Source organism: Peromyscus leucopus, chromosome 23 (genome assembly GCF_004664715.2).
Source record: "Peromyscus leucopus breed LL Stock chromosome 23, UCI_PerLeu_2.1, whole genome shotgun sequence".
NCBI lineage: Eukaryota > Metazoa > Chordata > Mammalia > Rodentia > Cricetidae > Peromyscus > Peromyscus leucopus.
Genome location: NC_051082.1, coordinates 34,430,721 through 34,447,582, shown reverse-complemented (window position 1 = coordinate 34,447,582; position 16,862 = coordinate 34,430,721). Strand labels below are relative to the sequence as shown.

At 48.7% G+C, this 16,862-nt stretch overlaps 1 protein-coding gene across 1 annotated transcript in view; it reads right to left on the bottom strand.

Annotated features, from left to right (window-relative positions):
* Fry (FRY microtubule binding protein) overlaps positions 1-16,862 on the bottom strand; it is a 254,501-nt gene that overhangs the window by 173,207 nt on the left and 64,432 nt on the right. Inside the window, 1 exon segment of the mRNA XM_028878084.2 lies at positions 6,153-6,206. Within this exon segment, the coding sequence (XP_028733917.1) occupies positions 6,153-6,206 (54 nt within the window).

The following is a 16,862-nucleotide window of genomic DNA, read 5'->3' as shown; positions in this document are numbered from 1 at the left end:
CAGGGTCCCACGGGGCTGCCCTGTCCCAGTTAGCTTCTAGCACTTTCTCTCATCTTCTGTGTGCATCCTTATGCACAGAGCACAGCGAGACAATTTACCTATGACAATAGGTCTGGTTCTGATGTTTGGACTCTCACCTGATGCTCTGGCCAAAGCCCTTTTGGGGAGCAATAGGAGATAAAGAGGAAATGTCTTCCACTCCCCAACAGAGGCTGCTCCAAGCACTAAGTTGGGGGAAGGGGCAGTCCAGTTAGTGAAATAGCAGGGAGAATACAATATCTGAATTATAAATTGAACACCTCTGAAGCCCCCAAATCTGAAAATTGTAAAGTGTTGGCATTTGACACCTCAGGTGGAAAAGTGCTACAAATCTGAATTACTAATGCATACAATCATTTGCATTTTTTGCACACAATCGCCTTGAGGCTATGTGTTGAAAGTGTATATGCTATATACCCACATTTCATACTTGACTTAGGTCCCATCCCTCTACGTGTACGCAAAAATCAGGAATCCGAACCCACTGTGGCTTTAAGTATTTTGTGTGAGGGTCATTCAGGCGGCATTTCGGATTTGTTTGTCCGTTGTTAGACAATACACAAGCATCAGTCTACGAGCTACGGTCAGAGAAAACAGCTGCACACAGCTGGAAGGTGCGCACAAGAACAGTGAGTGATTCTTCACCAGCCGTCACGGTTGCGCATGTGTCTGGCGCCCCTCGTGAATGCACCCTCTGCTAGGAAAGTGCTGAGGTCCTCCCCCAGTGGAGGGACGTTTCTGAACACGGGCATCCATTTCTCTTCTAACCGCGGCGTCTGATTGCCACTCACCCAGGTCCATCCTCGTCAACTGCTGTTTGATCGCAAAATCAAGAGATCACATGCCTGGGGTGTTAACCTTGAAAAAGGGATGTCTGGAGGGCCGGGGAGGAGGTTCAGCAGCTAAGATCAGTCGCTGCCCCCCAGGGGCCCTGAGTTTGGCTCCCAGTACCCACATTCTGCAGGTCACAGCCACGTGCAACTCCAAGTTCTCTCTCTTCTGGAATCCCTGGGCTCCCGCACAGGCATGTATTATTGTACACACGCAGGCACACATGCATACACATACAATGATTTTTTTTAAAAAGCCACATCTTGGGGCTGGGGATTTAGCTCAGTGGTAGAGTGCTTGGCAAGGCCCTGGGTTCAGTCCTCAGCTCTGGAAAAAAAAAAAAAAAGACAAAAAAAAAAAGCTACATCTTTAAAAACAAAAATTTGATAACAGAAGAAAGGTGCTTTCACAGCACATTCTCCACATAACACAAAGCAGAGCCCACGAGAGGTGCCATGGTCCTGCTCTGGCGTTCTGCTCCTTAAGTGTTAACAATCACGATGAGGGACAAAAAGCCTAGGTGTGTGAGCGAGCGAGGCCCCCAGACCACTTAACGTGGATTTTTCAACCATGTAAAGTGTTCAACAGCTGTGCAGAGTGGTGGACACCTGGAATCCCAGCATTTGCCAAAGGGGTGGGAGTTAGAGGGGGGATTAGAGGTGAGCCCAAGCCACATAAAAAGACCTCTCTCAAGAACGTATGTTCTGGGTTTTTTGTTTGTTTGTTTGTTTATTGTTTGTTTTGTCGAGACAGAGTTTCTCTGTGTAGCCCTGGCTGTACTGGATCTCACTTTGTAGACCAGGCTGGCCTTGAACTCACAGAGATCAGCCTGCCTCTGCCTCCCAAGGGCTGTGATTAAAGGTGTGCGCCTCCACGCTTGGCAAGAACATGTGTTCATCACACCAATAAACAGTCCCTGCAGCCAAGATTTCCCTCACATCCAACTTCCCTTGAGCCCTTAAATCTAATCTACCCTTTTGCTCTTTCTGTACCCAAAATGTCCCTTTATTATGATTAATGCCCCCCATATCCTTGACTGAGCCCTGGACAGTGCATCTTCTTAGGCTTCCCCCACAGTTTCTGGCACTCTTTTCTTTGGTATATTTTTCTTGGAAAGGCTTTTCCTCCCTGGAGCTCTGTGATGCTGCCCCATCCCAGTCAGCTTCCAGCGCTTTAAATCTGAACCTTTTATGAACGTAAACTATGATGCTCTCCTTCATGCCTTCGCTCTTCCTTTCAGCTCTGTGTCATGTCTCTAGATTCTCCCACCCCCGATCTAAAACTAACTTACGGCCTTTCCCCCTGTTCGCCCCGTAAACAGTTTCCCTCTGCTTGATAATCCTAATCTACAGAACACGGTCCAGGCTCCTCTGGTGTGACTCCCGTGATGCACTGCAACGGAACATCCTCCCCGCTTCCCACTGCCGTGACCTCCACTTGCTCTGCTCCCTCCCTTCGACAGCTTTATCCATGGGTCACTCCTCGGCCCATCTTCTCCATCTAGAGGATGAAGTCACGGTGCTTTGATGACTCACGGTGACACTCACCCGATATTCTTGCCTCGGAACTTCTGGATAACTCAGACATGTACCTCTGGCTTTCCCATGCTGGACTTCTAAGCATAAGGCCCTGTCTCCCTTCTGGGCTGGAGAGTTTCTTGAGGCTAGGACCTCTATCGTATTTGTATACATGCACAGGGTCCTAGGTTTTCTGTTGCTGTGATAAACCCTGACCACAACCCGTCTGTGGAGGGAAGGGTTTATTTGGCGCACAGCTCACAGTCCATCATTAAGCAAAGCCAAGGCGGGAACTCACGGCACATCCCTGCAAGCACGCACAGATGTAGAGGTCATGGAGGAACGTTATTACTGGCGTGTTCAGCAGCCCTTCCTATATGGTCCACCTGCCCAGGACTGGTACCACCCAAAGTGGGCTGGACTCTTACATCAGTTAGCAATTAAGAAAATGCCCACATGGCATTCTGGTGGAGGTGATTCTTCAGTTGAGGCTTTCTCGTCCCAAGTGTGTGAGGCTGACAGCCAAGACTAGTCACCACACACAGCTTGTGTATTCCAGGGACTCCGTTGATCTAAGTGGAAATTACTTCAAAAGCTGGCTTGCATTGGGTTCTTCTGTCTCTCGTTCTTCCATCAATATTGATTATCTTAACTAATGTTAGTGGTAACCATGCTGTGTATGGTCTCCTTGCCTCTGCTTTAGTTCATGTCTAATCGTCATCAATTCCAAGCTCCCCAATACCTGTTCTTCAAAGGTCTCCCACTGCACCTCCACAAACACAGCCTCCCGGTAGTAACGAGAGACTGTCACTTGGGCCATTTTGACACTGACAAAAGGATTAAGCCCCATCCCACGGGCACTGGGGTCTTCCACATCTTAGCCCCCGACCTGTGCAGGATGACCTCTTCCCTAACATCTGCGGACTGTAGGGAACTTGGAGCATTTCCTTTTCTGGAACTCATGTGATTCTAAGTCCAGGGACCTTCCTACACCTTTTAGGTCTCTTAAAACCATTTCAACAGTAGATCGCTGACGGCAATGCTGAAGAATCCTGGTCACAGATGTGAAAAAACCGACCAGAAAGGTTCAGGCGATAACTCTTCTACATGGAAGAGGCCAGTGTTGCTCTGGGCTATGGCCAGATCAGGGGCAATGCTCCGTGTCTTACGGTTCTGGGCGACCATCTTACTACTGGTTCACGCTTAAAGCACCTTTGCAGACAGCGTTGGTACAGAATGGGCCTTCTCGGGCTTCCAGTGCATATGCGTATAGGGAACAGAAGGCTGTAAGAGCCAGTTTGTGTTTAGACAATATGGCGCTGATACGGACATCCAGTACAAGTCAGCTGACACCGGACATGGCCAGGGGTGGCTGTGTGGTGTGGTCAAATGGCTGACACCAGATGTCTGGGGACCTGAATCAACAGTGACGTCATCTGCTACATAACTATTTTTGGCAGAGTGCCACTTTTGTGTGGCTTCTGTGTGAACACGGCCTTGAGGGCAGAGTCACAGGCAGCCTGCCTGTGTGTGTGTGTTTTTCTGTAGCCCATGTGTGCCAGCACGTGCCTGGGTGCTTGCTGGTGAGGGCCTTCTTCTGGAATGGAAAAATATGTCTTATCGGTCTACAACTCCTCAAAGAACTCCTTAACCCCCCAGCCTTTCATTAGCCCTCTTCAGAACACAGACCCGGCAGCATGGGACCCCTGGGGGTTCTTTTGGAGCTGCGAAGTCTGTAGCTCCAGGGCTGCCAGGCGATGTTCCTAACACGGTCCACGGGCCACAGTTTGTGTCATACGGTTAAAAATGATCTAGTGAATTCCGTGTGGAAGTTGAGATGTAAGCCCAGGTCTGTCTAACTCCACACGGTCTCGTGTTTCTACAACACCTGAATGAAAAAACGAACTGTACTTAAGCCGGGTGATTTGGGATAAGAACTCACCGCAGTGTTAATTTAGAAGGATTTAGAGAATAAGGAAGGAGATACATTCAGCTAGAAAAAAAATTTTCCCCAAGAAAAGGTGGTGACGGGGGATAAAGAGACTAAGAATATGAAATAAACGAAAAAAATCACGCAAAGTAAAACACAGTGACAGGAACAGGAAGAGCCCAGACCTACCATTCACGAAATGGCAACACCAAGCACATGGACACGTTCACTACATTTCTCTGACCAATCGGGTCATGGTGACAACCACAACTGACATCACGGGGCAGAGAGGTGGGGTCCACTCTCCATCTCATCAGAGTCCAGGTGAAGAGCCAAGTCTGCCAGCTCCAGAGGCAAGCCAGGGTCACAGCAGCCCAGGAGGCTGGACCTGAGCACCAGCCTGGGACCGAGAACTGCATCTCTGTAGTGTCTGTGGTCGCAATACTGCAGATTTGTGAAGCCTGGGGTGTCTCCCCTCTGCCGCAAACACGACGCTCTACAGAAAGTGTGCTTGTTCTGCGTGGTCCCCAGACCATAGAACCCCGAGAGTGTCTTAGGCCGTAGGGCAGTAAGCACTGTTTGGCTCGAATACAGGAACCCACTAAAGGGTCTGAAGACACTTTGTCCTGTACGTCATATACTCCAGAAGTCTGGGTAGCACCATGACACCTGTCCAGCTTCCTCCAATGTCCTGCTACGCATCATTCTAGGTGGCTCTAAAGCCCCTCTAAGGTGACAAGGCCAGGGTCCCTCCCTTCTGATGTCACGTGCTCAGTGCATGGTGTTGGATGTTGATATCCTTACCTAATATGGACTTTCTTTGCTTTTTTTTTAATAAAATTTTTTTAAATTTACTATTTTTCCATTGGAGCCTAAGGTTTTTTATAGCTATTGTTGAGGCAATTTTTCTCTTTCAGAATTGTCAATTCATCCCCCCCAACCCCCTAGTTTCTCTCCAGTACTAAGGATCAAATCTAGGACATGCCAGGCGAGCACTGTATTTACATCTCTCTTCTTATTAATGGCCATGTTTTACTCTGTAGCTCAGGCTTGCCTCCAGCTGGGTTTTACTCTGTAGCTCAGGCTTGCCTCCTGCTTACACCCTCCTGCCTCTGCCTTGCAGGGGCTGGGGTTCCAGATGAGTGGCATGAAGTCTGGCAGGACTGGAAATAACCAGATGAAACCATAAACAAGCTCTAGTGCGCAGAGTCGGTGGTTATAGACTATAGCTAATTCAGAGGGAGCTGGTTTTTCAGTGAGTTCCCTGAAAGTCATCTTTTCTTGGCCTCTAACGTGTTAGGGAAAAACAAAACAAAACACTGAGGGCCTGCTTATATTCTTCTGGAACTTAATTCAAATCACAGGGCGTCTCCTGATGTCTCTAACACCCAGCTGGAGATGCCCAGGGCACAAGGTTTTTTGAGATTCATTAGGCTTTTATTTTATGTGTTCAAGCGTTTTGCTGGATGCGTGTGCATGCTCTCTGTCACGCAGTGACTTTGGAGGCCAGAAAACACTGTTGGATCTGCAGGAACTGGATGTCAGCTGTCACGTGGGTGCTGGGAACCAAACCTAGGTCCTCTTAACCTCTGAGCCGTCTCTCCAGACCCCGGGGGTATTACAACTACACACGGATGGCTTTCCGGCATAACGGTGAGTACCCTCGCCTCCCTGCTTCTTCTTACGTTCCTCGTGGCTCCTCCTCCCGACCCTAAGCTGTGACAGACACCAGGGCCTTGCTCACACTGGGCCAGCCCTCTGCCTCTCCAGCCCCGGCTTTGTGCACTTTGAAATAAACAGAAAGCACACGACACACGAAGCAGTGCCTCACATACCTGATCAAACTGGGGGTCTTCTCCACGCTGCAGAGATTTCGTCAGTGGCTTTTCCTACAACAACAACAACAAATAACATATACAAAAGTAATTATCGAGGATTATAACACTGTAGTAGAAATATCATTACTGTTATAATTTTCTCATTCACTTTTCCCTTTATGGCACAAGTGATGCTTGTTTTTAAATAAGTTGAAAAGTATTCCTCTGCTAGCCTGGCCTTAACCTTCATTGCTGAATGCAGGAGGAAGGCCCAGCCCTGTGGGGGCGTGGGGGCATGGGGGCGCTGCTATTCACTGGGCAGGTGGGTCTGGGTTAGACAAGACAGGTAGCTGAGCGAGCCATGGGAAACAAGCCAGGAAGCGGTGATGCTCTGCGGCCTCGGCTTCACTTCCTACCACGGCTTCTCTTGACATTGAACCTGTTCCTTCTCCAAGTCAGTTTTGGTCAGTGATTTCTCACAACAGAAAGCTAACGAGTACAGGAGTACAAAAGAACATGTAAAAGTTATATGAGTGGTGTGTGTGTGTGTGTGTGTGTGTGTGTGTGTGTGTGTGTGTTTACATCTGCACACACATCTGTGAATGCATGTATGTCTACTGAATTTGTATTTGACCAGTATAAATAAATGTCCTAGATAACTTCCTCTACATTTAGCCTGTCACACAGACCCATGGCTCCCTCGCTTCTCCCGTCACAGAGCTGACATACACCCAAGGCTGATGCAAGCCCCATCCCCACTCTGGCTGGTCTTGAACTTGTGACAGCCTTCTTGCCACAGACTTTTGAGCGCTGGCATGACAGGTGCCATTACGGTCTCAGTGCACACCCCTGAGGCTTCCCCAGGAGACGTAGGAATCAGCTGCCCTCTCTCCTCTGGGGACCATCCACTCTCAAACGGTGTGCATCTAACCGAAAGAGAACGGTGTGCTCTCACTGGCTAGTCAGCCTTTCTCTTCAGCCTGTCCTGTCTGGAACATACGAATCGGGGAGTGGATCTAGAAACGCAGATGAGAAGACAGAAGGACAACGAGTGAAACATCAGGTCTGGCTCACTGCACAGAAAGGGTCCGTTCTCTGATTACGTTGGAAAGCACCCGTGTCTGCAAAGCTTACAGTGACGTTTTTTTTTGCAAAGCCAGCTAAACGCAAACATTAGCAGTGACAATACGATGTGAAAACAGGCGGGCAATCAGGTCCCCCAGCCATCCTTGGAACAAATGTGGGGTGAGAATCTCTACTTGGAATTTTCTCTATTCATCCAGGACTGAGGGGGTCACTTTGCGCCCAACCTACAGGCTGGGAGGACGGCTGAGCAGCGCGTGGTTCCTGCCACCGGGAAAGAGAGTCTGGGAGAAATGCGGTCAGTGATACCCTTTGTGTTATGGATGCTGCTCATCATTCCAACATCGGCTCCACCATCACTCCCCCAGGGAAGTCTCTTTGAGCTAGCCTCCCATACCAGCTCCGCCCTCCTTCAAACCTGCAAGGCCCCATTATTCTTCCTTTGTCAGCACTTTCCATGTTCCAAGGCCACATTACAGAGCGATATGCGCATGAGTGATGTCCCACGCGCCCTCCTCCCTGTCAGGAAGCTCCAGACAGGCAGAAACCTGATCAGTGTCTCTCAGCACTTAAGGGTCCTGGGGAAGGGCAGGGCTTGGTGCTGGTTAGGGGCCTATACTCTCTTCAAATATGCGGCCTTCCTCGTATTTGTGTGTGCAAGTGTGAGCTAAAAATTAAATATATATCTATATGTGTATGTATTTTTTGCCAAGTGTGGTGGCGCACGCCTTTAATCCTAGTGCTTGGGAGGCAGAGGCAGGCGGATCTCTGTGAGTTCACAGCCAGTCTGGTCTACATATAAGTTCCAGGCCAGTCGGGGCTACGTAGTGAGAGCCCGTCTCAATAAATAAATAGTAAAATTCCATTGTGGAAAACATTGGTAACATTTGCCATTTTAAATGGTCAATTCTGTGCCATTATGGTATTGCCAATCACTTCCTCTGTTAATTTCATGAGCCCTTTTCATGCTGGAAGCTTCTATTTCAACCACCACACACACCGAGACCCCCCAATATGCAAGAGAGTAATTCTTAGTATCTACTGCTTAAAGCCGTACATGATGACGGAGTTGGTTCCATGGCTTCTATGACAGCTTTCTGTTTCTCTGTACTATAGCTACATAAACATTTATTCTATGTGAGTTCAGAAACAGGGAATGCATCAATACGCGAGACCCAAGATCAACCCAAAGCAAATGCTGTCATATGTCAGGAGTCTACACCCACAGCGTGATTCCCTCCTCTTGCTGGGTTCTGTTGCTGGGAGTAGGGGTGTGTATGTGTGTATGTATGTGTGTGTATGTGTGTGTGTGTATGTGTGTGTGTATGTGTGTGTATGTGTGTGTGTATGTGTGTGTATGTGTGTGTGTATGTGTATGTGTTTGTGTGTGTGTATGTGTGTGTGTATGTGTATGTGTTTGTGTGTGTATGTGTGTGTATGTACGTGTGTGTACGTGTGTGTACGTGTATGTGTGTGTACGTGTGTGTATGTGTATGTGTGTGTATGTGTGTGTATATGTGTGTATATGTGTGTGTGTGTGTATGTGTGTGTATGTGTGTGTGTGTGTGTGTGTGTGAGAGAGAGAGAGAGAGAGAGAGAGAGAGAGAGAGAGAGAGAGAGAGACCAGGCCAGCCGTACTCTGAAGCTCCCCACCCCCCAGAGTAATTTTTTCTTACTACAAATGGTGGGGAGCTCACAGCCATGGTGCTTCCTGCGTACACACTTGCACACACAGGAAGAAGCAACGTTCTGCAAACAGACCTAGTCAGTAGGGCAAGTTATTGCCACACACAATACTCAAGTCCATTAGCTAAGAATGTGGGCATGATGCCTCAGGAAAATAATATACTGAGTTTCCTTCCTTATCTATAAGTACTCAAATATGCTGTCTTAATCATTTTCTTTCAAAACTTGGATTAAATTCACTTTCAAAATCATAGCCCTCTCTTTCCCTTTTCTGTGTCTATTACTGTGAGGGCTGAAGTTATGTTTTAAGTTTAAATAGCTGTGCTTAAGAGATCTATAAAACAGAAGAGCCTCTAACCTGTAAACCCCACCTGCCCAAGGGCAGATAACTTCCTGGAATGCTGGGGGCTGTTGGTCATGTAAAGTGACAAGCCACGCGTTTTCCCTTCTGTAAACAAGCTTGGCTGCCTCCACTGTACGGGATGTGCCTGGTCACACAAAGGTGGGAGGTATACAGGCAGGAAGCACATCTGGACATGTGCTTGCCCCTGATTGGATGAAGGTGGGGAGCATGTAACTTCGTGGGTTTGCCTTTGTAAGCCTCTGACTAATGTAATTTGGCACCATACTCTGGGAATCCTGGGTGTGGACCTGGACAGTGTCCATCGTCCTGGCCAATATTTAATAAAGCTTGCTTCAAATTTGGCTCAACAGTTATGGTAGTGGTCTTATTCCTACCCAGCGGGATCAACATTACCTGTTCCTTTTTGTAGCAGTTCTGGTCAGCACTCTCTTGTGGGCGTCTGACTTCCCCGCTCCCCTGACACAGGATTCACCACTTGGGGTGACTGTGTCCCTATGCACCCTGAAGATGACATTTAAACCTTATAAACATCATCTCTGCATCAGTATCAGTGGGTTTAAGAGCAGAAAGAATATTACACTATCTAAACGATGAAGAGACTGGGGGGATGGAGGGATAGAGGGATAAAGGAAGGAAGGGGGACGGAGGGAGGGAAGCAGGGCTGACTAGATTTGGTGAGTTATTAAAAAGAAAGAAGAGGGCATGAAGATGGGACAGAGATATTGTGAGTTCTGGGAGAATGAGAGGGCATCTGTTGGGGGTCTGGAGAATGGGGGGCATCTGTTGGGGGTCTGGGGAATGGGAGGGCATCTGTTGGGGGTCTGGAGAATGGGAGGGCCTCTGTTGGGGGTCTGGGGAATGGGAGGGCATCTGTTGGGGGTCTGGGGGATGGGAGGGCATCTGTTGGGGGTCTGGAGAATGGGAGGGCCTCTGTTGGGGGTCTGGGGAATGGGAGGGCATCTGTTGGGGGTCTGGGGAATGGGAGGGCATCTGTTGGGGGTCTGGAGAATGGGAGGGCATCTGTTGGGGGTCTGGGGAATGGGAGGGCATCTGTTGGGGGTCTGGGGAATGGGAGGGCATCTCTTGGGGGTCTGGAGAATGGGGGGCATCTGTTGGGGGGTCTGGAGAATGGGGGGCATCTGTTGGGGGTCTGGGGAATGGGAGGGCATCTGTTGGGGGTCTGGGGAATGGGAGGGCATCTGTTGGGGGTCTGGAGAATGGGGGGCATCTGTTGGGGGGTCTGGAGAATGGGGGGCATCTGTTGGGGGTCTGGAGAATGGGGGGCATCTGTTGGGGGTCTGGAGAATGGGAGGGCATCTGTTGGGGGTCTGGAGAATGGGAGGGCATCTGTTGGGGGTCTGGAGAATGGGAGGGCATCTGTTGGGGGTCTGGGGAATGGGAGGGCATCTGTTGGGGGTCTGGGGAATAGGAGGGCATCTGTTGGGGGGTCTGGAGAATGGGAGGGCATCTGTTGGAGGGTCAGGGGAATGGGAGAAGATTATTGGGGGGGTCCAGGGAATGGGAGAGGATTGGTAGGGGGCCTGGGGAATGGGAGAGGATGTGTTGGGGAGTTTGGGGAATGGGAAGGTATGTGCTGCAGGGTCTGAGGGAATGGGGGGAATGTGTTAGGGGGTCTGGGGAATTGGAGGGGATTGGTGGGGGGTCTGGGGAATTGGAGGGGATTGGTGGGGGGGATCTGGGGAATTGGAGGGGATTGGTGGGGGCCTGGGGAATTGGAAGGGATTGGTGGGGGGGGCTGGGGAATTGGAGGGATGTGTTGGGGGGTCTGGAGGAAGTGGGAAGTTGAGATGGGCATGATTAAGATATACATGGATACAATATTGTATTGTATTGTCAAATAAAAGATCCTAAAAAAGAGAAAGAGTCCAAGCCGGGCAGTGGTGGCGCACGCCTTTAATCCCAGCACTCGGGAGGCAGAGCCAGGTGGATCTCTGTGAGTTCGAGGCCAGCCTGGACTACCAAGTGAGTCCCAGGAAAGGCGCAAAGCTACACAGAGAAACCCTGTCTCGAAAAACCAAAAAAAAAAAAAAAAAAAAAAAAGAGAAAGAGTCCAAAGCCAACCTGGGATACATAGTGAGAACCTGTCTCCAAACAAAATAATGAAAAGTGTGTGGAAGACAGTGCACATCCTATGTCAACATTACATCATTTACACGGGGACCTGGGTATCTGTGCAGCTGGCGTTTGCAGGGGAGGAGACTGAACTCTGAAGGACGGCTGTGCCACCCCACATAATGCTGGAGATAAGGAAGTTCAGAGAGTGTTGGAAAACGGCCCCAGGGCTGGACATGCTACTCTAGTCTCACAGTTTATGCTTGACTTCTTCATAATTAAACAAACAACTGACATACACCTTGACATATCTGCTTCTCTTCCTGCTTTTTTTTTTTCTTTTCTTCTCAATTTAAATCATACAATGCTGCTTCCCTTTTAAAGATGGTTATCAGCCATCTCTAAACTCACTTCAAGAGCATGTACTTAGACCGGCCCTCCAGTCTCTTCCACTTAAAGGAGGGTGTGGTGTGGTGATATATTGCTTGTAATCTAAGAAATAAAGCTCGCCTGAAGATCAGAGGACAGAGCCAGCCACAGAGCTGGCCTTAGAGTCAGGCAGTGGTGGCACAGGCCTTTAATCCCAACACTGGGAGACAGAGGCAGAGATCTGTCTGGATCTCTGTGAGTTCAAGGCGGTGGTGGGCTACACGAGATTAATCCAGTCTAAAGAGAAACAGCCAGGCAGAGGCAGCTTATACCTTTAACTGCAGCACTTAGGATCACACACCTTTAATCCCAGTGCTAGGGAAGTTGAGACAGGAAGTGATAATGGCTGGACAGAGAAGGGTGGGAGGAGACAGGAACTCAGGCTCTTGCAGGCTGAGGAGTTGGTGAGTTAAGACGTGGCTTGCTCTGCTTCTCTGATTTTTCAACTTTCACCCTGATGTCTGGCTCTGGGGTTTTTTTGTTTGTTTGTTTGTTTGTTTTTGTTTTTTTCAAGATAGGGTTTTCTCTGTGTAGCTTTGCGCCTTTCCTGGAACTCACTTGGTAGCCCAGGCTGGCCTCGAACTCACAGAGATCCACCTGGCTCTGCCTCCCGAGTGCTGGGATTAAAGGCGTACGCCACTGCTGCTGCCTGGCGGTTCTGGGTTTTTATTAAGACCGATTAGGATTCCTGCGACAGTGTAGGACACTCCCTGCGGCTCTGCAGCCTGCTGCAGCTCCCTGAACCAGCTCTTCTCCCAGCCCCCAGGGCAATTAGCCATGGTCCGAAGGCCTCTGCAGAGGGGAAGGGCAGGCCTCTGCTTGTGCATCTTATTTGCTATGGGATGAAGTTTGCATCTCCGCCCTCCCCCTCCCCCCCTCCCCCCTTAGGAAAACAATACCTCTAATGCTTGGTGTGTTCATATCTTCCTAAAAAGGCCAGAGTGAAGCCACAGGCGTCCACCCTGCTTTCAAATAATTTCGGTGTGTTCTAGCTACGCGGTCACCTCACAGACGTTTTACACCAAGTGCTCTGTCACTCCTGAGAAGCAAGGTGGCCACACAGGCCAGATCGCAGGCAGCTGGAGGTCTCAAGAGGCCTCTGGCTCAAAGGCAAGTTTATCTTAAGAATTCAAGGAGCACATTCAGCAAATCATTTTTCCCTTCTGACTTTTCAGGGGGTCCCCCAAATTCCAACCGGGACCCACACAGATTTTAGGAAGTTAGCAGACTCAAATTACACTGTCTTTGGAGTCACACCCATCAGTAGGGTTTGGGGCTCATTTGATACTCAGATCGTTGAGTGTGTCGTCCACCTACATCCTAGTCGGCGCTGGTTATGACAGTAGCCGGAGTGACATGGGAGGGCACGGGACGGGGACCCACAGCATCCTTGGTGACCTGGAAGGCTCTCCTTATCTTCGCTCAGCTCCAGTTACCACTTAGGTAAAATGGAGAAACACCTAAACAAACAAACCGCTCACATTGTTGAAAGGATGAGCGGCAGAGAGGTTGAATGTCACTCTGTTGGTGGCCTATCAGAGTGCTGCCACCCTCAGGGGAATCCTTTTGGTGCCATTACTATCTGGACTATGTTGAGACAGACATGTGCCCTCCTGCATAATGTCCAGGATCTAAAACCGAATCCCACATGTTTTCTTGGGCTAGCGCGTAATACCCCTGCTGAGACTAAGATCTTAACTTGAACTTCCTCAAATGTTTCCGTAACCAAAGAGCTCTATTGTAAAAACAAGTGTGGGGTGCTTTATGAAGTGTAAACATCCTTCCTTCTTAAAAAACAAAACAAAAGCAAAAAGCCCACGTGACTGGAAATAGTTTAATATTTTTAATAAATATTTATTCATTTTTGGTTTATGTGTGTGAGTGTTTGCCTGCATGTATGTCTGTGCATCACGCATGTGCAGTAGAGCTGGAGGTATAGACAGTCGTGAGCACCATGTGGATGCTGAGACCTGAACCCGAGTCCTCTGAGGAACAGACAGCGCTCCTCACTGTGAGCCGTCTCCAGCCCCAAGACATTAATTTGAATTGTTAATTCAGAGGAAATCTAATGGAACGGTGGGGTGATTATTAAAATGACCAAACTCACACTTCAACTAAGTGCTAGACTTCGCAAGTCTTGATTCTTACGTTTTTTTGCTTCTAAGGACATGTTTGGTGCACCATTACCTGAAAGGCTTTGAATATTATAAGCATGGAAAACTCACGTCATATAAATTTATATCACACATTATATCTGAGTTGTCAAAAATTTCAAAACTAATTTCAGATAGCTTCCCCCTTCTTCACCAGGCAGAGGAGGAGGATGCTGAGTCACGTGGTATCCCATAACCATGGTTACAGAGTGGAGGACTGGGGACCTGATTGTTGCAAATCCACCGAAGCGTTTAGCCCAGAACTCCCGGCTCCTGGCTGTAGCAGGAGTGCTACTTCACCCTGAACCAAAGAAGAGCAGGACACAAAACATCTTCCTGGCTATCACATTTTTCTCCGTACCTTGTTAGTGGCAGCTCTGACTTGATTTTAAAAACATGGTCTGAATAATAACAACCTTTCACCCCAAGCAACTCCCTTGTGATGGGTGGGGTGGGGTGGGGTGGGGGGTGGGCAGCCAGGCACCCGAGGGTGTGAATTGTCCGCTGCACAGATCCTCGTGGCATGCCTCTGTCTGTCCACAGGTAACGGTGAGTATGGTTCTATGACACCCTGAGCAGCTCCTAGTATTAACTACCCAGCACTAGTCAAAATCCTCGGGTGTATAGGGATGCATGCTTCAGAGGGAGACACATCTGCTTCCCCCTGAATCCCTTCAGCTAGTAAAAAGGAGTTTCTGTAAGGAAAATAACAGACACCGATTTTCACCCAAAGCTTTGGGGGCAATAATTCAAGATCAAGACAATGATACTGACTGTCCCAAAGACGTTCAAGATACAGGCAGGCAATTCCCTGCGGGGGTGGGGCGAGGCGATGCCGTGAAGCATGACGGTAGACTATCTGGGTACCTATTTTTTGAGAACGGAGCCTCCTGAGACGGTCCTGCCCTATTTGCAGCTCGCTGGCTCTCTGCTAGTGCCAGGGGAGCCGGCTTGTCTGTCAGATTCGACAGTCCCACGCCCAAACCCATTATCTGAACAGTGGAGGGGGAACTTCAATTAAATCTGGCTACAAAGTTAATCTTCATGTTAAATGAAGAAGAGAAGGACTCCCAGACACTCTTCTCTTTCTACAGTGGCTACCACGAAACACGAGCTACGACCTTCACTCACTCGCTTCTGAATTATATTCTCTGTTGTTGGTGATTCCTATTTTACTGGTCCTGGCTTATTTCTTTACAGCCTCGCTATGTTTCATAAACGGACTTCAGTTCATCTGGCTGGATCTTTGCTCGTTTCTTCAGGTCCTTGCTCCACACAGAAGCTCCTCACAGCCTCTATCTTCAGTCTCTCCCTCTTGCCTCTCTCCCGGCCATCATCACCATCTCAGGGTCCTGCTTACCGTACCCCACACCCTCTGGCGGCTCTACCTTTTCCACCACTTTTCTACTCGGTTTTCCAATGTCTTCTCTTCTCCCCTCTGCTCTCTCTTAATCCCTGGGAGCTGGCTTTTCTTTCACCACTAAAAATAGCACCCCAGAGACCCTGGGAAATTCCAACATGGCGGCCATTTCCAGGACTTGACTCCCTTGACCCCTAGTTGCACTGCGGCGTCCCCGACCGTCCTTTCTTTCTCCTTGAATCACCCACCTCCCGGACAGCTCTCATTTCCCTCTGTGGCTTTCACGGGCTACTCTTGCCTCTAAAATATTTATACTCTGTAGTGCTGAACCATCTTGAGAAAACTTCCTGGAACATTCCAAGCTTACCTCTCTTCGACCTAGGAATTGAGTAGAAAGAAATCCCCAAAGGTATCGGGAACATCAAACGGAATATTGTGTGTGAAGAAATGCACTGGATATCTGCATAGATACCGATAAAAATATCTAATAGAATATGAGTCACAGGATTGATGACAATGACGAATAGACATGAATTTTGAGCAGGTTAAAATTGAGATCATGCCAGAGCAAACATCCCTACTGCTGAAGTTATATTGATGACTTTTAGAAGTGTCAAAACTTAAAATGCTGTGTGGAAACATAACCATATTACATCAAAAGAGGGACATTCAGGACTTGACTAGTTCTATGCATGTATCTGCTTATCTGCTTATTTATTTTGCTGGTGCATGCCAGGCCAATGCTCTACTGCTGAGTGGTACCTCTAGTCCCTACAGCTGAAGGCACTATAGACGGTTCTACATCACACCCCTGTCCGTCAAGACTGGGGTGATCCTAGAAGAGGGGATGGAAAGACTGTGAGAGCCAGAGGGAGCAGATGACTGACTGTACTCAAACAGTATTCCTGGATAGGATAGGGCCTTGAACCCAGGAACGCACAGTGGCTGCGACCGAATCTACAAAACATATACAAGATAGCCGGGCGGGGGTGGTGCTCTCCTTTAATCCCAGCACTTGGGAGGCAGAGGCAGACGGATCTCTGTGAGTTCAAGGCCAGCCTGGTCTACAGAGAGAGTTCCAGGACAGCCAAGACTACACAGAGAAACCCTGTCTGGAAAAACCAAACCAAACAAACAAAAAACCATGTATAAGATCAAGCCAGTCAAAATCCCAGCATGGATGGGGGTGGGTGGGTGGGTGGGTGGGTGGGTGGGGGAAGCTCATGAAATCGAATGCCTGTCTGAGGAACTATGGGCTGTTGATGGCCACTGAGGGAGGGAGAGTCAGTTTTCTTCAGGGATGCCAGCCCATGTTTCAGTAGTTGGTTCCATGCACATATGCATATTGACAGCTCTAAAAGGACTCAGTGGGTATTGGATTGACAAAAGAGGGGAAATGCCCTTGAAGTTGGGAGGGAGACACGGTGGAGAGAAGAGGGGAGGAACTGATAGAGAAGGAATAGGAAGTGGATACAATCCAAACATTATATGCATGTTTGAATATTAAATATTTAATAAAATGCTTTTTACAATTTTTAGTGTGCATGTGTGGGTGTGTGTGTGTGCCATAGCATATGAAG